This window comes from Pristiophorus japonicus, chromosome 2 (genome assembly GCF_044704955.1).
Source record: "Pristiophorus japonicus isolate sPriJap1 chromosome 2, sPriJap1.hap1, whole genome shotgun sequence".
Classification (NCBI taxonomy): Eukaryota; Metazoa; Chordata; class Chondrichthyes; family Pristiophoridae; genus Pristiophorus; species Pristiophorus japonicus.
The window spans coordinates 114,621,118-114,643,632 of record NC_091978.1 but is presented as its reverse complement, the minus strand read 5'-3'; the positions used below and the strand labels follow the sequence as shown (position 1 = coordinate 114,643,632).

Here is a 22,515-nt window from a genome sequence, read left to right as displayed (position 1 = left end):
TCCCCATCACTTGCCTTCCCTACCCTAATCCTGCACATCCTTACTCACACCAACTTACTTTGCACCTCCACCCATCCCTCTCTCTCCACATTATCACTACCCCATCTCACTAGCCACCCCTCATCCTAGTCCAATCATACCAACTAACACACAAAGGTAAGCACTTGTGTGTTTTAGTCAATGTTCATGTGAAGTTTCTGTTAATGTGCTGTTAACCATTGAAATCTTTGTTTTCATCATATGACATTCTTGGACAGATTTATGTGTAGCTTTGAAAGTGGCTTAGTGAGTTGCAGTGATTGGTGAGACATAACGGTACCCCCGCAATGTTGATGAGTGTGAAAGGAATGGCTTGGGCATTGTAGAGATGCTTTATGATGTTGGTGTGGAGTGGTGCCAACCTGGTGCATCGTGTGGCAGCCAGGGTGTACAACATTAAATGAAGTAAATGTGGCCATGATGAGGCCATCCCTGGCATCCTGGACAGCAAGGTGGTCGGGTGCTGATGCCCTCTGTCCTGTGCAGCATGAGTTGGTTTGCAGAGAAGGTTGGTGTTGTTGTTTGATGCTCCTCGTGTGCCTGATGATGCTGGTGTTGGGGCTGATTCTGATCAGATTCTGACAGTAAAAAGTGCACCCATGCTGATGGAATAGATGCCAGGTGAAGTAGAGATGACAGAACTGATCTGTCAATGGTGGGAGAAGTAATGAGGTCAGACTGCGTGGAGACTTGTGTAAAGACTTGCAGCATTCTGAATCTGTAGTGGAAATGCAGTTTAGAGAAGCTCGTGTTTAAAGGAACATTTCTCAATCATCTGGGAGCTTTGACTTGGCATCTGAAGCTGTCAACTGAATAACTGATAGTGGCCTCCCGCCTCAGCTTCACAGACAAGGTCTAGGCACAACAGGGCGACCTGTTAAATCCAAAAAGCTGGAGGAAAAAAGCATTGTTAAGTGGCTGTAAACAAGCCAATGAAGATTTGAATTTGGACTCCCGTCACTGCCTCTTGGGTCTGCTCAGCGCTGGCAGACCTGACATTGGGAAATGCAGATATGTGTGTTTTGTCAGCAGGTTCCCATCTCGCTGTCAATCATTTTAAATTTCACAGCTGACCCGCCACCGTTCGGGTCCATTGAGCGCTGGCAGAATCACAGCCAGAAACTTTGTTTCTCTCTCCACAGATGCTGCCTGACCTGCTAAGTATTTCCAACATTTTCTGTTGTTAGTCCTGTAAAGCTAGACAGTTATGACCTTTAATGCCTACTATATATGGGAAGAGGAGGATTTTGTGCTCACCCAGCTTTAATTCTAATTTGCATAAAATTAACAATTTAAATAATATTATGAATGAGAGCCCAGAAGGCTATGTGGAACTTTATGTGCTATGCTAGTCCAGTAGGGAGCTAGCAAAGTCGAACCACGTCCAATTTCTTGGCTCAATAATCATTTCAATTGGCCCAATATCCACAGCCTTTTGGGAGAGTGAGTTCTAGATTTCCACTTTGTGACTTTCATCATTGCGCCACTTAACAGAAATATTGCACATTCCAAAGCTGAATTAACAAGCTCTTCAACAGTTAAACTAGTAATCATCATCATAGGCAGTTCCTCGAAATCAAGGAAAACTTGCTTCCAATCTAAAAGTGAGTTCTTAGGTGACTGTACTGTCCAATATGGGAATTACAGTCTCTATCACAGGTGGGACAGTCGTTGAAAGAAAAAGTGGGTGGGACTGGTTTGCCGCACGCTCCTTCCGCTGTCTGTGCTTGATTTCTGCATGCTCTCGGCGATGAGACTCGAGGTGCTCAGTGCCCTCCCGGATGCACTTCCTCCACTTAGGACAGTCTTTGGCCAGGGGCTCCCAGGTGTCGGTGGCGATTTATCAAGGAGGCTTTGAGGGTGTCCTTGAAACATTTCCTCTGCCCAACTGGGGCTCGCTTACCATGTAGGAGTTCCGAGTAGAGCGCTTGTTTTGGGAGTCTTGTGTCAGGCATGCGAATAATGTGGCCCGCCCAACGGAGCTGCTCAAGTGTGGTCAGTGCTTCGATGCTGGGGATGTCGAGGACGCTAACGTTGGTGCGCCTGTTCTCCCAGGGGATTTGCAGGATCTTGCGGAGACATAGTTGGTGGTATTTCTACAGCGATTTGAGGTGTCTACTGAGCCATATAGGAGGGCAGGTATCACTACAGCTCTGTAGACCATGAGCTTGGCACAGCAGCTGCTTAAAAAATATTAAAATCTCATTGTTATAAGTTTTGCAATTGCCTGCTTTTTCCATTCTTCCTAAAAAAAAATCACATTCTCAGAAAGCACACATTTCAAAACTACCGATTCCCATGATTTTGTTAGACTTGACTTCATGACTATGAGAAATTAAACAACAAAAACAACTTGCATTTAATATAGCGCCTTTAATTTAGTAAAAGGTGCCTTACAAACAAAATAAAATTTGACATCGAGCATATAAGGACAGATAGAATCATAGAATGAACAGCACAGAAGGAGGCCATTGTGCATGTGCCGCCTCTTTGAAAGAGCTAGCCCTGCTCTTTCCCCTTAGCCCTGCAAATGTTTCCCCTTCAAGTATTTAAGCAACCCTCTTTTGAAAGTTACTATTGAATCTGCGCCCACCACTGTTTAAGCCAGATCGTTAAAAACTCACTGCATAAACATTTCTTTCCTCAGGTCATCTCTGCTTGTTTTGCCAATTACCTTTTAACAAGTGACTAAAAGCTTGGTCAAAGAGGTAGATTTTAAGGAGCATCTTAAAAGGGGAGAGAAAGGTAGAGAGGCAGTGAAGTTCCAGAGCTTGGCACCTAGGCAGTTGAAGGCACGGCTACCAATGGTGGAGCGATGGAAATTGGTAATGCACAAGAGGCCGGAATTGAATGAGACCAGAGATCTGAGAGGATTATAGGGCTGGAGGAGGTTACAAAGATAGGAAGGGGGAGGCCATAAGGGATTTGAAAACAAGGTTGAGAATTTTACAATAGAAGTGTTGCTAGACCGCGAGCCAATGCAAGTCAGTGAGCACAGGGGTGATGGGCGAACGGAACTTGGTGTGAGTTCGGATACAAGAAGTAGAGTTTTGGATGAACTGAAATTTACGGAGGGAACAAGATTGGAGGCTGGCCAGGAGACCATTAGAATAGTCGAGACTAGAGGTAAAAAAGGCATTGATGAGGGTTTCAGGAGTAGATAAACTGAGGCAAGGTCGGAGACGGGCGATAGTGGAAGTAGGCGGGCTTGATGATGAAGCGGATATGGGAGCAGAAGCTCAACTCAGGGTAAAATATCAGGAAACTTCAGTTTCCATCATATTTCCCATTTTCCATTGTTTTCTGTTTGTTTGGAGTTGAGGATAAACTCATCTGCACATTTTGAGAAACTCACCACCTGTTGATTTCACTTATTTCATGTGAATTCTGACTGGATGCTTTATTTTTTCAAAGGCAGAAACGTTCACTAACTGGCACAGTATTTTGTATTGTCTCTTTGATGATACAGCGGAGATGGATGTGCAGATTTTTTTTCTCCAACCTTGTCCAAAGTCAGTGCGCATGCTTCTTCATATGTTGCCTGGGATATTCTCTGCTTTGTGCCAGGAAGCAGCATTCTTCCTTTCAAGAAATGCTTTTCTGAACCAAAGGTATTTTATTTAATTTATGCATGCATCTATCACAATCTATTTACTGTGCATGTGGCGAACAATTTAAAAACAAAATTGTCATTCGATTGATATATGGTATATTATTGTTTTGGAACTGATCCTGCATCTCATACAATTGAAGTCAATAATGTCATTTTTTAATAATTAAACATAAACGGATGAGACATTAAGTCGTGCTCTATCTGCCCTCCCAGGTGAACGTAAAAGTTCCCATGATACTATTTGAAGAAAAGTGGGAGAGGTCTCCTGGTGTAGTGGCCAATATTTATTCCTTAACCAACACCTAAAAACAAATTATCGAGTCATTTATCTGATTACTGTTTGTGGTATTTTGCTATGTGCAAATTGGCTGCCACGTTTCCCTACATTCCCTCCAACCAAGGAGTGACAGACACAAAATTACTGCCCTGCTGCTGAATACAACAATAAACTCAAATATTAACAAACTTTATGATCACACAAACTAATTAAGACCCTCCCCCCAACCCACAAGTCACCCGAATACTTTAAAAAAATGGTCACAGGTCAGATTTGGCAAAATCCAAAGAGCAAGTTGCATATCAATCACCTTGACTGAGAAGTAGTGTATGATATAGGGTGAGGTTAGAAAAGTATGATTGAATGAATGGAAGAAAAATAGAGAGGTAATACAAATAGGAGATGCCCAGTTTATGCATCGTGCTGTTTGCCAGACTCACTTTCTATCAAAATATTATTTTTCCAGCACCATAAAACATTTGCTTATTTCAGGTCAAGAATTTGCATAAATATGGGTTTTGTTTTATAACTGGAAAGCATCCGTGACTGTAAGATCATCCCGTGATAAAGATAAATCCATACATTGTCCAGATTAAAATCTCTGTTATGTGGCTCCAGGTCCTTGACTCGCATGTTTTTGTATTACGTCATATATAATTTGGGGCATTCACCAACGCACACAGCTCACTATAACATACAAACTGGTAGATGGCCATAATAATCTAAAGTACTAGAAGATCTCCTCTGGCATTGCTCATGGTGAGTTGGAGGTTGCACAGCTGCATGGAAGTTGGGGAATCAGAGTGGGCGAAGGGTGCATACAGTGATCGAAAGTTTGTGAGAGGTGCATTAAGAGTCACTGAGGTAGAGGGTTTTGATTGGCTCCTGGAAAATCAAAATCAAAAGAACAGGCTGTTAGAAAATAGGCATTTCTCAAGAAATAAAATCTACATATATGTGTCATATAAGTCAAAGAACAAAAACCAGGTTATGGCTCTATGTTTTAGCCAACAGTTTTTCTAAGCTCAGTTTTCACGATTAATATTTTGGCCTCACAGTTCCTTCTCAACTCCACTAGGGTCAGCAGTGCCCATCAGTGATGTGCAGAAGTCCTGCACTGCCAGCATTCTAATCTAGCCATAGGTCCCAAGGACATTTAGGGCCCCTGTCGTTAATGCAGGTCTCTGCATGTAGATATCTGTATGATGGTGGGAGAGTCAGTGAGCTAAAAAACAGAAACTGCAAATGCTAGAAATCTGAAATAAAAATCTTTTTAAGGGTGGATTTTTCATCAGAGCCAGTTGTGATAAAAACTCTACACCTGAACTGTTAAGCTATCTTTCCTCTTTTTAGATGCTGTGTACTTCCCAGCAGTTACTCAGCGCGATTTGCAGATATCTTCTTCTGCAAAGGTGACAAGAACATGGTATAAGCTGTTATGGAACACACAGATATAGTAATCCATAATTAGTCATCGCCAATGCTTTTCATCGTTAACATTATATGCTAATACAGTTTGGATGCAATTGATGCATCATCCATCATCATCATAGGCAGTCTCTCGAAGCGAGGATGATTTGCTTCCACGCCAAAAAGGGATGAGTTCATAGGTGCTTCAATGAAGGACCTAATATTCCAGATCCTGAACTACATTGTGAAGGGTGGAAGATGCCAGTGCGTGGATTTTTTTTAATGTGTGGTGGCCTTTGCACACCAGCCACCACACGGACTTGACAGAGCTAGGTCTTGGTCCAGTGGCAAGGATTACCCAAGACTAACTGGAAACCAGCTCTGCTGCACAGACCGAACGTGCACATATATCGCAGTGTGGGCTGGCCCGTGCTGCTCCTGGGGTCTCGCCTCTTCTGGGCCCCAGATTCACGCCTCTCCTGGGCCCCAGTCACTTCCCTCTACAAACTCTTGCCGCTCCTTCGCCCCTCCTGCTGTGCCTGCCCACACTGTAATCAGCAACCTGGCTTCGTAGCTGTCGCCCTCCTGCAGCAGCACGCGCTGATCCCTGCAGTGGTATGCCACCACACGCTGCTCCCTCTAATGGCCCCGGCCTGCTGATGGTCTTGCAGGCCAGGACCGCGTCGATTTCCAGGCTAGGGCTAGTAGCGGCAAGAGTTTGTAGAGGGAAGTGACCAGGGCCCAGGAGAGGCGTGAATCTGGGGCCCAGAAGAGGCGAGACCCCAGGAGCAGCACGGGCTAGCCCACACTGCGATATATGTGCATGTTCGGTCTGTGCAGCAGAGCTGGTTTCCAGTTAGTCTTGGGTAATCCTTGCCACTGGACCAAGACCTAGCTCCAATGCAGGCCGGGGCCATTGGAGGGAGCAGCGTGCGGCGTCCTGGCCCAGAAATCGGCGTTGTCCCAGCAATTGATACATGGTTAATACATCCACGTTCAGAGAAGCAATGTAATAAGATTGTGGTTAGGAAGTAATGCGTGTCACCAAGATTACCCAACTTAATTATAGTCTTGCAGATTTACATTTTAATTAATGAGTCAGTGCATCATCATCATAGGCAGTCCCTCGAAATCAAGGAAGACTTGCTTCCACGCTAAAAGTGAGTTCTTAGGTGACTGAACAGTCCAATATGGGAATTACAGTCTCTGTCACAGGTGGAACGGACAGTCATTGAAGGACAGGGTGGGTTTGCCGCACGCTCCTTCCGCTGCCTGCGCTTGTTTTCTGCTTGCTCTCGGCAACAAGACTCGAGGTGCTCAGCGCCCTCCCAGATGCACTTCCACCACTTAGGGCGGTCTTTGGCCAGGGACTCCCAGGTGTTGGTGAGGATGTTGCATTTTATCAAGGAGGCTTTGAGGGTGTCCTTGAAACATTTCCTCTACCCACCTGGGGCTTGCTTGCCGTGTAGGAGTTCTGAGTAGAGCGCTTGCTTTGGGAGTCTTGTGTCATGGATGCAAACAATGTGGCTTGCCCAACGGAGCTGGTCGAGTGTGGTCAGTACTTCAATGCTGAGGATGTTGGCCTGATCGAGGATGCTAACGTTGGTGCGTCTGTCCTCCCAGGGGATTTGCAGGATCTTGTGGAGACATCATTGGTGGTATTTCTCCTTCTTAAAAAAGGAGGGAGATAGAAACATAGAAACATAGAAAATAGGTGCAGGAGTAGGCCATTCAGCCTTTCAAGCCTGCACCACCATTCAATAAGATAATGGCTGATCATTCACCTCAGTACCCCTTTCCTGCTTTCTCTCCATACCCCTTGATCTCTTTAGCCGTAAGGGCCATATCTAACTCCCTCTTGAATATATCCAATGAACTTGCATCAACAACTCTCTGCAGTAGGGAATTCCACAGGTTAACAACTCTCTGAGTAAAGAAATTTCTCCTCATCTCAGTCCTAAATGGCTTACCCCTTATCATTAAACAGGGAATTATAGACTGGTTAGCCTGACATCGGTGGTGGGGTAAATGCTGGAGTCAATTATTAAAGATGAAATAGCAGCACATTTGGAAAGCAGTGACAGGATTGGTCCAACTCAGCATGGATTTATAAAAGGGAAATCATGCTTGACAAATCTTCTAGAGCTTTTTCAGGATGTAATTAGTAGAGTGGATAAGGGAGAACCAGTAGATGTGGTGTATTTGGACTTTCAAAAGTCTTTTGACAAGGTCCCATACAAGAGTGTGCAAAATTAAAACACATGGTATTGGGGGTAATGTATTGACGTGGATAGAGAACTGGTCGGCAGACAGGAAGCAAAGAGTGGGAATAAATGGGTCCTTTTCAGAATGGCAGACAGTGACTAGTGGGGTGCCGCAGGGTTCAGTGCTGGGCCCCCAGCTATTTACAATATACATTAATGATTTAGACGAAGGAATTGAATGTAATATCTCTAAGTTTGCAGATGACACTAAGCTGGGTGGCAGTGCGAGCTGCGAGGAGGATGCTAAGAGGCTGCAGGGGGACTTGGACAGGTTAGGTGAATGGGCAAATGCAAGGCAGATGCAGTATAATGTGGATAAATGTGAGGTATCCACTTTGGTGGCAAAAACAGGAAGGCAGATTATTATCTGAATGGTGACAGATTATTAAAAGGGGAGGTGCAACGAGACCTGGGTATCATGGTACATCAGTCATTGAAAGTAGGCATGCAGGTACAGCAGCCTGTAAAGAAAGCAAATGGCATGCTGGCCTTCATAGCGAGGGAATTTGAGTATAAGGGCAGGGAGGTCTTGCTGCAGTTGTACAGGGCCTTGGTGTGACCACACCTTGAGTATTGTGTGCAGTTTTGGTCTCCTAATCTGAGGAAGAACGTGCTTGCTATTGAGGGAGTGCAGCAAAGGTTCACCAGACTGATTCCCAGGATGGCAGGACTGACATATGAGGAGAGACTGGATCGGCTAGGCTTATACTCACTGGAATTTAGAAGGATGAGAGGTGATCTCATAGAAACTTATAAAATTCTGACGGGACTGGACAGGTTAGATACAGGAAGAATGTACCCAATGTTGGGGAAGTCCAAAACCAGGGGACACAGTCTAAGGATAAAGGGTAAGCCATATAGGACCGAGATGAGGAAAAACATTTTCACCCAGAGAGTTGTGAACCTGTGGAATTCTCTGCCACAGAAAGTTGTTGAGTCTAGTTTGTTGGACATATTCAGAAGTGAGTTAGATGTGGCCCTTATGGTTAAAGAGATCAGGGGGTATGGAGAGAAGGCTGGGGTGGGGTACTGAGGTTGAATGATCAGCCATGATCATATTGAATAGTGGTGCAGGCTCGAAGGACCGAATGGCCTGCTCCTGCACCTATTTTCTATGTTTGTATGTTTCTATGTTTCTCCAGCGATTGGGGTGTCTACTGCATATGGTCCACATCTCTGAGCCAGTATCACTACAGCCCTGTAGACCATGAGGTTGGTGCCAGATTTGAGGGCCTGATCTTCGAACACTCTCTTCCTCAGGCGGCCGAAGGCTGCGCTGGCGCACTGGAGGCGGTGTTGAACCTTGTCGTCGATGTCTGCCCTTGCTGATAATAGGCTCCTGAGGCATGGAAAGTAGTCTACGTTGCGCCGTGGATCTTGATGACTGGGAGGCAGTGCTGTGTGGCGGGGTCAGGTTGGTGGAGGACCTTTGTCTTATGGATGTTTAGTGTAAGGCCCATGCTTTCCTACGCCTCAGGAAAGATGTTGACTATGACTTGGAGTGCATGCTTACAGTTATTAAAGTTAATAAAGTTAGTACTTACTCTAGCAGACGCAACCAGGTCATTCCAGCGCTTGCGGCACTGGCTCAGCTCACGGTAATCATGTGCCGCTGATGACACCACTTCAGCGATCTCCACCCAAATTCATTGGTACATGTTCGGGGGGGTTCCCCCGCCCACCTGGATTAATTGGCCTCACCGCATCTCCACCTCATGCACCAAGGCTGCATTGGCCTCATCAGTGACCCTCTTGGCCCTTTTTCGCCCTCCAACCTCCGCCAACTCACCCACCTCACTCACATCACTAAGGGCAACTTCCTCAAATTCCATTTTTTTAAAGATGTGCTTTTAACTTGAGGGCCTCAATCGATTTAAGCTGTACTTGCTCAAGCTGCAAAGCTGTCTCACGCTCTCTCTACCCCTCCCTTTGTCTTCTGCGCATGCGCAGGTGACCCCTGACCTCCTGAATTGCAGGAAAAGTTAAGTGACTGGAAAAAAAATCTCGTATGCGCAGAACGGCCGTTGCTATGGACGCCGGCCTTGCACGACTGAATACACGCTACCAGCCACTTCACCGCTACTGCTGTTGCTGAAATTAAAAAGCCTAAACTAGTGTTTTTAAAATGGGTGGTATTCCAGCAGTTCTAAAAGGTGGAACAACCTCTACCGCTGGAAATATCGCTCATATTTGGGCAATAGCGATATAAGTCAAAAGTCTAGCCCATGTATTTTTCCACAGATTTTCTTAGCAAGCTTTCAAAAATTCAGAAAATAGAAGAATGCTTACTACAAACAGGTCTTCACCCAAACAACTGATTCCATCGATAGTGGTAAAATTTGATATTGGGCTATTTGCAGGTGGCATTTTTGCATCTTTCTTATCACCAAGTAAAATAAAGGACTTTGCAAACATTTTTTAATTAAAGTAACTCCCCTTTAATTGTGTAAAAAATGTGGTTTAGCAGTAATTATGCCGAAAGTGGTGTGATTGTCAGTGATAAGTAGGTGGAAAAAATAACACTTGCATATCAATTTTCCATGACACAGTAACGTATTAATTAAACATTTCGGTACAAATTAAGTCCTTATGTTTCTAATTATGTTGAATCAAAAAAGATTGTTGGTTTTCTTTTCAGTGAACTTTGTTGCCAGTGTAAAGCAGAATATATTCTCCTGTATTTATAACTATGTAACGTAAAGTGGTAATTTGCATTGTAAATATACAGTAACATTGCAGAAATATTATCACAAGTTGTCCCGATGTCTTAGCAGGTATAAACGTGAGTCATTGGGCCATAAAGTTCACGAAGGACCCAGCTTCAGACCTCAGACTTTGCTGAGTTAGCAGCTGTAAGAGCTCTTCAATACATCTGGATCAAGGAGGGGGGAATTAAGATTCCTTCTCCTTATTGTTTTCCAGAGACCTCTGCTGGAAGTGGATGTGATGTAAGCCAAGGTCAAGATTGGGCTTGGCTCTGATACCCCCTGCTGTTGAATCATCTGTGGATTCTGACTGCCTAGGTTCACACATAAATAATGGCCACTTGGACAAAGTATGAGAGGTTAAACAGCATACATGGGAACAGTATCCCGGCAAGGAGAATGGGAAGAAACTTGGTAGAAATAAAATCACATTGATTGTGTACAACGTCATCCTGGAACTCTTTCCCCATGCTAAAAAGTGATGATTCTGCTATATTAATATTTAGGTTAGTGAAGAAATGCAATGGGGATTCTAGAGAACAATGTTGGGGTATATTTTCTTGTTCTGCATCTGGGCATCTGAAATCTCTTGGTGATGATGCAGTGAGGAAAATCTAGTAGTTAAGGTCACATGCCCTTTAGGGAGCCTGCTCGATTTTCCATCCATTCATTTGGACAGGTGATCAAAGCTTGGTCAAAGAGATAGATTTTAAGGAGCAACTTAAAGGAGGAGAGAGGTACAGAGGCATAGAGATTTAGGGAGGGAATTCCAGAGCTTAGGGCCTTGGCAGCTGAAGGCACGGCTGCCAATGGTGGAGCTAATAAAATTGGGGTTGCACGATAGGCCAGAATTAGAGGAATGCAGATATCACAGAGGTTTGTCGGGCTGGAGGAGGTTACAGAGATAGGGAGGCCATGGAGGGATTTGAACACAAGCATGAGAATTTTTTAATCGAGGCGTTGCTGGACCGGGAGCCAATGTAGGTGAGCGAGCACAGAGACACTGAATGAACAAGTCTTAGTGTGAGTTAGGAAAGTTAATATAAAATGAAAGTCTCAGCCTACTTCCTCCGCTGCAAGCTATATATAACATTAGTTATTTGGCTACAAGAACTTGGTGCTGAACATTTTCAAAATACATTACCTCTGTTCTGGTAAAATTATCAACGCACACAGCGCCTTATTTTGATTTGTAAAATGATGGAGTACAGAGTTTATATAAAATGTATAAAACCGAAACAGATCAGCATTTATTCGAATACAAACTAGTTACTGTAGTGTTATCTTTCAGCTTAGACCAAACAATTTTCCATATGTCTAATTCCCAATTTCAACCATGCCCTCTGTGGAAAATGCAAACTATAGAGTAAATGATTAGGGAGTGTGAAAATCAGAAGGCATCATACCAAGGTCACTTTTGCACATCTCCTAGAACCTGGATATACTGCAGCATCATCAAAGTTCTAGAAGCAGGTTGTCCGACTGCCTGTTGCTGGGCAAAATCTTAAAATTCATATAATTTGATATCAAAATACTGAGCATTTAGAGATGCATGGGATAATCAATTACAGGCTGCAGAGATTTGTTAAAGGCAAATTGTGTTTGACCAATTCACTAGGGCTTTTTGAAGAAGTGACTAATTTTGTAGATAAAAGATTATAGGTGTAGTCTACCTGAATTTTCAGAAGGTGTAAGGTATAAGAGGAAATGTAGCAGCATGAATAGAAATTTGGTTGACAGAAAAGAAAGAAACATCAAGGGTTAATTGGCATTACTGGGATTGGGGAAGGGTTGGCAGTGGTATACCGCAAGTGTTGGGTTCACTTTTGTTCTTGATATATAGATGATTTGGTTCTGAGCAAAGGCAGCCACCTTGCTTATATAAAATGGACATGTGACAGGGAAAAGGGACTTGCCTGCTTTGAAGTTTTTTTTAATTCATTCCTGGGATGTCGGTGTCGCTGGCAAGGCCAGCATTTATTGCCCATCCCTAATTGCCCTCGAGAAGATGGTGGTGAGCTGCCACTTGAACTGCTGCAGTGCGTGTGGTGAAGGTAATCCTATAGTGCTGTTAGGTAGGGAGTTCCAGGATGTTAACCCAGTAACAATGAGTAAATGGCAACATATTTCCAAGTCAGGATGGTGTGTAACTTGGAGTGGTGGTGTTCCCATGTGCTTGCTGCACTTGTTCTTCTAGGTGGTAGAGGTTGTGGATTTGGGAGGTGTTGCCGAAGAAGCCTTGGCGAGTTGCTGCAGTGCATCTTGTAGATGGTACACACTGCAGCCACAGTGCGCCGGTGGTGGAGGGAGTGAATGTTTAAGATGGTGGATGGGGTTTCAATCAAGTGGGTTGCTTTGTTCTGGATGGTGTCAAGATTCTTGACTGTTGTTGGAGCTGCACCCATGCAAGAACGTGGAGAGTATTCCATCACACTCCAGACTTGTACCTTGTCGATGGTGGAAAGGCTTTGGGGAATCAGGTGAGTAACTCGCCACAGAATACCCAGCCTCTGACCTGCTCTTCTAGCCACAGTATCCAGTTAAGTTTCTGGTCAATGGTGTATCTACTGCACTCAGCTGTTTCTTGGCATCACGTGGAGTGAATCGAATTGGCTGAAGACTAGTTTCTGTGATGGTGGGATCCTCAGGAGGAGGCCGAGATGGATCATCCACTCGACACATCGGGCTGAAGATGATTGCAAGCACTTCAGCCTTGTCTTTTGCACTCACGCACTGGGTTCTGCCATCATTGAGGATGGGGATGTTCATGGAACTTCCTCCTCCCATTCATTGTTTAATGGTCCACCACCATTCACGACTGAATGTGGTGAGATGCAGAGCTTGTCCCTTAAAGCAAAGATGTTGTTGTTCCCTTGAATGTCAAAGTCTATTTTTTTATCATTGAGTATATTTTCTACTTGGGCATTGAACATCTTGCATACTTTTATTTTCCTTATATTTTTTGTTGTTGAAGTCTTAAGATTGCCAAGATGCACATTGCTGGAGTCCTGGAAATTGCTGCCGCAGTCAAAGTTGCAGCCAACAAATTTGGAAAGTTGGCTATCCCTTTTGCTGATCCCATCGTGATGCATGAATTGGTTGAGAAGGACCAATTCATGAGTGCACAACACCTTCAGATCCAATGACACCTCATGGAATATGTTTAATGCCATTTATGCCCAAGGACTCATGTTTTACAGACCACACTACTCCTACTTGGATACAGCACAGGAGCCACCTCCAGAAACTGCAGAATCAGTGACTGAACTTTGCAACCATGACCCCAATTAGAAATACCCACTCAGCCACAGATACAATGCCATCACCAGAGTTACTGTGAAGCACTTCTTAATTGACAATTCCGTGACAAGTGACAATTCCGTTATTTGGAGCACTCAAGTGGGACACTACTCTACAACCAAGGCAAAGTCTCCAAGACCATCACAGTCTGTTGCATGCTGCACAATCTTGCCATCCAAATTTGGGACCAGAAGAAACATTATTGGGTTGCAGGTCCACAGTAAGAGTACAAGGAAGAGACAGAAGTGACAATGATGCAAATGAGGTATAGGTCGGGATAGTAGTGCAGAACACTGTGATTGAGAACTACTTCCAATAATGGATATCTTCTGCCATTGACAGTCTTAGTTTTTGCAATGAAAACTCACACATTGTTCCCCAAGTGCCTCCCAGCACTTAAATTTGGATCGCTACTTCCTCTGACATATTCTGCTGCTTTGGCTATTGATTTAACATCTCATTCATTTTGTTGATTGTTGCTTTGTTGAGCATCAAGTCCATTAAGATTCTCCGGTCTTTTTAAACTTCACCCTTAGCTACTTTAACAATATTCAAGGAGTGTGTCCACTTTTTTTCTTCTATGCACAGTACTTTACATTTATCTGTATTAACGTTCATCTGCTGTTGTTCTGGTATTTTCTTAGAGGATCTCTGCCTTTTATGCTGCAGTATATGCCTAGTTATGCACTCATATTTGTTGAGGGATCGAGGGGACTCATCATCTATTGTATTGATTTGCCTGTCCAGGGGGATCTAGGAATGTTTATGCAGAAGACTATGATATCTATTTCAAGATGTTTATGATTAATCGTTGTCTGATTTCACAAGCATATTACTGTTCAAGGGATAGTGGAAAATCCACAGGCCCCTTTCTAAGCCTCCTCCTCCCACTGCTGCACGGTTAGGCCTGTCCAAGCTAAGAAGGTATAAAGCAGACACAATCATTTTGGAGATCTTTGAGAAGCTGTATAGCAAAATACCTCCGCTGCTCCCCCCACTGCTCCCGCCTCTGCGTTCCCATCCCCTCCCCCCCTCTCTCCCCACCCCCGCACCCCACCCCAAACCAATCCAGGAGACTGTACCATTGTTTAAGGAACCCTGTTGTGTACTTAATTTGGGTCCAGGTAGTAGAATGGGCTTCACTATATTTTCTTTTGGCTGGTGTTCGTAGACTGCACACAGATGTCAGTAGGCACAGCTTCAGCATGCATCATTCATTGTTGGCTGACAATCCCTGAAACATGGGTGGTACTGTGGACTGTCATTGCATAAAGGAATTATGCTGCTGCCTGAGTAGCTCGGATTTACCTGCATTATCAAATGGTGCAGATCATCTTGTCATTTCGCGAGTGGAACCCTTCATATTGATGAGTGCAGTCGTATTGGTGTAAGGAGCCCATACGGCCACAAGAGGCATCAATGATCCTTAAACTTGTAGCATTCCTACCACTCTGTAAAAGCCCTAGGCCTTCTCCTGCTACTGCTGCTCCTTAGAGAAGATGATATGTTTGTTTTTCCTTTAAAACAATGACGTAGAAATCCACTGAATGCAACAGTGTCCTTTGAAAGTGGTCAGTAGCATAAAACTTTGAAGCTGTTATCACCTTTGCTATCACAGCGTTTGCTTTGGGAGTCCCGTGTCTGGCATGCGGACAATGTGGCCTGCCCAACGGAGCTGATCAAGTGTGGTCAGTGCTTCAATGCTGGGGATGTTGGCCTGGTCGAGGACGCCCAAAGAAAGCAAACGCTCTACTCGGAACTCCTTCACGGCAAACGAGCCAAAGGTGGGCAGCGGAAACGTTACAAGGACATCCCCACCGACACCTGGGAGTCCCTGGCCAAAGATCGCCCTAAGTGGAGGAAGTGCATCCGGGAGGGCGCTGAGCACCTTGAGTTTCATCACAGAGAGCATGCAGAAATCAAGCACAGGAAGCGGAAAGAGCATGCAGAAAATCTGTCCCACCCTCCCTTACACTCAACGACTATTTGTCCCACCTGTGACAGGGACTGTGGCTCTCATATTGGACTGTTCAGCCACCTAAGGACTCATTATAAGAGCGGAAGCAAGTCTTCCTTGATTCCGAAGGACTGCCTATGATGATGATATCACAGCAGAGCAATAATTTGGAGGACTTCTTCCTCGTGACAATGCAAATCTGCTCCTGCCTCCGTCCCAGTGAACTGCAATCTTGTGATACACAGCTCCTCCAACATTCCTGAAAAAATCTGCTATAGCCTGTAAGCGTGTGTCCTGGGATAAGAATGTGTGATACAATGCAGGCACACCTGCCTTTTCTTCTGCTGGTAAGATTCCTACTCACCCTACATCTCACGAAGAGCCAGTGGAACACCTAATTGAATGCGTGGGTGAACTTGTCAAAGCCAGGTAAAGCAGTTGAGTTGTTTGGGGTGGAGAAATAAAGTAGAGAATCGAAGACTCCCAATCGATGCTCCACTTCCAAATGAAACACAAGTAAATTACTTTCACAGACTTTTAGAAGGAAAAAAATAAATAAACTGCCAAAACAGAGAACAAGTAAAAATGTGAACAAACTCATAATCAAGTTAAGGGTGTGCTCCTTTAATTTTTTTCTCGTGGCTGTGTTCCAAGTTTTTATGAAGCACAGCAATGAAGTTGTGCCAATGGAATTTCCTGGATTTAAAAGACACGCCCCCAACGCACCACAAACGCATACGTTTAGGAGACTTGAGCCATGGAGCATTTCAAACTTCTTCTGCCTCCAATGCTGGCCTCACAGAAAATCCGGAACTGGTGCAAAACCAGCACAAGGACTCTGCCCACAGTTTTCCGCCCCCTTATATGCCCCTTGGACAGTCAGTAATGGCAAAGAATGTTTCTTTGGTTCCCTGTTGCTGCTGTAGGCACACTAAGCAACTGATATACTGACATTCTCCTGAGCAAAAGATCAGCAACTTGAGAAATCACAATGGTTTTTGTTTTATTTTTAACTCATTTCGTTATTAGGTTTTCTCCTTGTACAGGACAAAAATGATATATAACAAAGTATGTCAATGCAATTGTACTCAAAAAGTATGATAAACTATAGTCAACTGATATTATACATCACAATGATGAGTTGTCAGATACATTTCTATTTCCACAAGCATATTTTTACGTGGTCATCATCACTGACTGACTGATGCATATGTGGCTTTGAAGATGAGCACAGCAGTAATTTTCATCGGTACTTGTATAATGGTCATGAACATTGGGTAATCAATGTGATATGATGAGCCTTCTTTTAGCTCATCACATTTGCCTACTAAATCTATATCTTTAATAACATTGGTTATAAAAGTAAAGCAAAACCTATAATTATGAACACGGCCAATCTTTCTTGAGGATTTGCATGCCTCTATCACCAATATTTTAAATCAGCAAAGAAAATTCAAATCTATTATGTACTCCACTGCCGAATGGAGTAAAAACTATCAGCTACACCAGAAACACTTACGAGGAAAAATTGGGTATGGGGCGGTAACAGTCGCGAGGCATGAAACTTTGTGCCAGGCCCAGAAGTCCCGCCTCTCGCGAGAAATTGGTACCAAATAAAGTGTTCCACTTCCTTTCTGGGGTGGTAGCGGGGTGCAGCGCTACACACTGTGCCGCGTAGCGCTGCCACATAGATGGGGCATTTTCCTTTAATTACAGGGAAAGGCCCAAGCTACATATTCTGCAGCCAAAAAAGGGTCTCACCTGGACCACTCGGGAGCAGGGGTGCCATGTCAACAGCCCGGCACTCCAGCAGAGAACTTTTTTTTACTGCAGCACACCTCCCCTTTAAGTTTCTCCCTGCTAGCGGCCGGCCGCCTGGTATGCGTCCTCTGAAGCTGTCGCTGTCATCGCCCGGTGCAGTTTCAGGGGGCAATATCCAAATTTAGGGACCGGGGCGCTGTGCACGTTGATGACGCCCGCCAGGGCACTAACAGGAGAAGCAAATGACCCAAATTTCTAGGCCTTAGCTATTAGCCCAGCAGAAATCTATTTGAATAAATTGACACCAAACTTTCTGGGGATGTAACACTTTAAAGGCAATTGATTGTCTTTAGCAAGAACTGGACCAATTATGTAGATGCAATGAGATATGGCAGATGGATTTTAATTTGGATAAGTGAGGAGCCATACAAATAAGACAAGGTAAAGTTGTACAACAGGAAATGATCCTATTTTAAGACCACTGACAGAAAAAGGTTTGTGAGTGACCACTGATCATACTCTGAAAATAATTTGGTCAATGTTAGGCATTTATCAATGAGGCAAACTGCATACTGAGGGGCATCCGGAGAGCACTAGCCTGCAAGTTAGATGAAGATATAATGACATTGTACAGGTCAATGTTAAGGTCAATTCTGGAGTGTGCCACCTGTTTTGGACACGCTTCCTCAGAAAGGATGGAACCAGTCATCAAATAACTGAGTTATGAGGAAAAGCTCAAACCAATAAACTTAATTTCATTGAAGACATGATCTAAGCCTGTCAATGATGAAAGGTATAGATGAAGTGGATGGACTCAAGGGGTCCAGAACAGAGGGACATAGATGTAAGATTAAATGTAAGAGATTTAGGGCAGAGAGCAGGAGAAACCTTTTTGCAGAGGGTTGTGAAGTTGTGGAATGCAGTACCAGAGTTAGTGAAACAGAAGCCAAATTATAATTCAAGAATAGGTTAGATAGGTGGTTGAAGGATATGGGGAGTAAAGAGATATGAGAACATATCAGATTAGGACTACTGCTCGGGTGAAGGATAAACATCAAGATGGCCTGGTTGGGCCAAACAGCCTGTTTCCATGTTGTAATTTCTATGTAATGTCTGCAGTTCTATCCGCAAGGCACTGCTGGTATGACAGTTACACATACATCAAGTGTGAGCTGCAGAGACTCGCAGGTAATTAACTCTCAGCTAGTGAAGTGAGCAGTAAGTTTTCTGACCCAAACAGTCAGAGCTTCAACCTGATTTATTCATCTAAATTACAAGAATTTGGAACTTTAAAATATTAAAATATTCGATGCCAGGGAGGAGAAAGGATTATTACCACATTTTACCTTATTAGGTTCCCACTACCAGCCATTGGAATACTTCCCCATGACTTCTACCAAAACCTGTCCATAGCTTGTAGAAGCAAATGTGTTTGATAGACAAAAGTGCTCTTACAGCTTTCCTTCTTTTGATCTGGTGAACTTCACGAATGTAAAGAGCACCATCTTGTGGTACAATCAGCAGTCCCCACTTGATGAAACTCAGCTATCCATTCAGCTGTCCATATGTGTATATATGTGAGAGATCAAGATAATTAAAATGGCAAATATTTACAAAGTAGAGTATTTATGTTTAAACAACACTTTTCAAAACTAGCTCCTATTTTTAAAGGTTACTTCCTCTGAAGTGTTTCTCTGGAGATCGCTGAGCAGAATTTCATGGAAGCAGATTTCATTTGTGCAGCAAAACAGTGCAGTGAAACATGTCAAATCTGTAATAATTTGTACAGTTATAATTATAAACAAATGAAAGCATTGTGTTATTGGTTGTGTTTTGTTTATTGCTCTCCTGGTCTTTCAGCTCTCTCCATATCATCATACCCCAGGAGCTGACCTGCTCCCAGGCCTTCACTTCCAAGGTTCTTCAGCTGGTTCCAAGAAAGTGTACAGAGCGGATGGGGTGACTTGCCATTAATTTTCTTTCCTTCTTGGTGGAGAACACGAAGTGTTCACAGCAGCATGGAGATCTGGAACTGACTGTATGAGGAGCCGCTGGTCTGAATCTGGCATGTTGTGTCACTGTATTTCATTAGTTATCTCTGCTAAATCCTGGCCAAAATTGCTCCCTCAATTAGTTATATTTAAAAACCTTAACTATTCATTCATCTCATTGCTGTTGCTGGTGGAGAATGCATATCCTTATACAATAGCCGCTGTACTTTAAAAAAAACTTTGTGTAAAGCGCTTTGCGACAATTTAAAATAATAAGCCCTGAAATTCCACATGGTCTCTTATTGTGGGGCGGAATTTGCGGCCCGTACGGGCGGGTACGAGGTGCGCATGGGGCCACACCAGTTCAGAGTTTAGGCATGCCCAGCGAATGCCTTGAAATTATTATACTGGTAAAAGCAGGGGTATAGGCCTGCATTTACCAGCGTAAGTATTAACAAATAGAAAAATAACATTTTAGCACTCATTTATACATTTAAAAACCCTGACTAATAAGGTATTTTTAGCCCCGTTAAAGCATTTTTTTCAAAAAAAGTTAATTTTATTTAAAATATTTAATTAAATGGCATTTTAATTAATTTTAAATACGTAAATTAAAACAAAATATATTTCATGTGTTTGTATATTTTTTAAGTGATCCCCATTCATACTTATGGGAGTTCTGTACAAACAGAATGGGGATTCCCTTCTTTTATCAGTTGGGCCAGCCCACGTGATCCCAGGGGTGCAGGCGGATACCCCTGGGATATGTGGGCCTCTACCCATGGATACCCGGAGAGGCCCAGGAGCGTGAATCTACGAATCTCTGGGACCACCAGGTAAATTTGTAGATTTTTTGCAGTTCAGAAGCATCTGCCTGCAGGAAGCCTCTGACTGCAATTTCTACCCTTGGAGAGAGATTGGTGGAAATCCATTTATGCCATTTCTCTGGTCTCACAATATAGTTACAATGGGAGACTGGTGGTAGCGCCATGGCATTTCAGGGCTCGCTCATTTATTTATACAGTGTTCCCTCTTCCCCCACCCCACCCCCAACCTCCATGCTATCAATAGCAGGGATTATGTTAAAAATAAAACACTTCTCCTAATCAGTATTTCAATATTGAAACTACATGAAAATGAATTATAATTAGTTGCCATTGAAGGTCCGCTTCCGCCACATGCTTATGAGCTGGGTTCTACAGAAAAGATTACAGTTTGAGACAAAAACTGGAAATAGCCGAGAGGGTTGGGAGCGAGCTATCAACTGGAACATGATTTGTTTTGGGTAATGCCTTGGTAACTGCTGTTTTTTGAGTTTAATGGGTAAATCATAGCATTTCATATATATCTATACACTTGTATATTAGAGAGACCAAGAGTTCATATTTAGCTGTGCCCATAGTGTTAGATTCTTCATTTAACTTGGCACTCAATAGCCCTCCACATTTTGTGCTATTCATAGAATAGCTGTAACATCACAGGGGTGCTATGAAGGCAATAAACATATCTACTGCACTTACTGCACCGATATCAGTTGGTAAAAACATTACTGATAAATTGAGTACACCCATATTTTTAAGGTACAGAGCAACCATTCCATCCAACTGAATGCTTAGATCTGTATAAAAAAGCCTTTCTTTCTCATAACAACAAAGAAAACTTAAGGAGATTCATACATAATCTCCTTCCCTGGAATACAGCCGACAAAAACACACAACCGTAGCACAACAAATTGTGTTGCAAATTAAGTGTACCATTTTTCAACGCTTTTATCACTGTGAACCTATCGCCTTTAAATTATAATAGATACATAATTTATACCAATATGTATTTGATGTGCTACTGTACTTACTAAATTTCAACATTTTTGTTAAACATATACAATAATTCAGCATGAGCTACTTCATATAATATGAATTCTTCAGTCGGTGTTTCAGCTATGGTTTTGTCTTCACCACCAGAATGCCATCGTGACATAGCATAGCAGAAAGATCTTTTGAGTGCACACCATCTGGTAATTTGTACTGTCTTGTAAAGCTCCTTGAAATAAAACCATGTTCATCCATTCTTCGTCCGTGCTGGGCCCTGATGAGAAGCCATCCTTCGAATACTTGAATGATGATATCTTCAGGGCGGAACTGTACTACATCCAACATGATTTCAAACAACATTTCAGCCTCAGTGGTCTCCACTGAATTTGCCGATTCTTCGACTGAAAGTTTGTCCCCTGTCCCAATTCTTTCTCCTGGACCCGGGAGGGCAAACAGCAAGTGATCCAGTTTGCATTCTGTGAGATCACGGTCTGCTAACCTGTGCTGGTATCGAACAGGAGTGTAAGTCCAGTGTCTTACAATTCCTTCCTCCATTAATCTCAATATTACAAATGGAAAACTTTTAATTTGAAACAGTTACTTTTTAAAAAAGTGTCCAGGATCAGTCTTTAACTGGGCAGCTGCTGCTTACTTCTGCGCTCTAGCTTCTCATTTGGAGTAATCAGTCTGCCTTTTATAGAAAGGGTATTTTGGGCACTATCTCGAGACAAAATATTTCTATGCTTGAGACTCAGTTTCCTTTTAATACTTTGGAAAGAATGTAGGCAATTCCAAACATTTGGCTCCTATAGTCACTGGCTAAGTAACTAATCTGCAAATAGGATTTGTCCTTCCTCAGCACATGAATGGCTCCTACTGAGAACTGCTTGTAGAAGAAACTGCTCAGTGGCTCTACTAGTTACTATTACAGCAGTTATCTAACTGTATATACTAAAGTCTTGTGTCCATCGTGCTTCTGTCACACTTCAAAGTGCCAAAAGCATTCTTTTTAAAGAAACAAAGTGAGTAATTTCCCATTAGTTTCTCTGATCTTGATAACTTGGCCTCTCCACAAGAGTATTTACATAAAACAACCAACCTACAGAGTGGCTTGTAGGGTCAGAGGGGTGATGGCAGGGGGTCGGAGTCAGATCGGGGGCAGAGGTGGGGGGAGGGTTAGGGTGCAATGTTCCCCCTAATTTTGGGGGGGGATTGCACAGTCCCTTTAACGGGTTGCGCAGGCCATTCAAAGCTTCGCACATGTGCAAAATTTCACATTTAAAAAGCCGGTCCCGCGCTGCACAGGACTGGCAGGCAGCTGTGCGGACAAGCGGCCGTGCAACTTAAAGGGAACATTGTCGGGGTGGGTTGGTGAGATTGGGGGGAT

General features: G+C 43.4%; 1 protein-coding gene across 1 annotated transcript; it reads right to left on the bottom strand.

Annotated features, from left to right (window-relative positions):
- Positions 1 to 21,254: 21,254 nt before the first annotated feature.
- On the bottom strand, positions 21,255 to 21,683 carry hspb3 (heat shock protein, alpha-crystallin-related, b3). The gene has a single exon (XM_070860389.1). The coding sequence runs from the start codon at positions 21,681 to 21,683 to the stop codon at positions 21,255 to 21,257; it is 429 nt and encodes a 142-aa protein (XP_070716490.1).
- Between the last annotated feature and the right edge of the window lie 832 nt (positions 21,684 to 22,515).

Excerpts from the sequence above, each read along its gene's own strand:
- hspb3 (XM_070860389.1), bottom strand. The coding sequence starts at position 21,683 with ATGGAGGAAGGAATTGTAAGACACTGGACTTACACTCCTGTTCGATAC.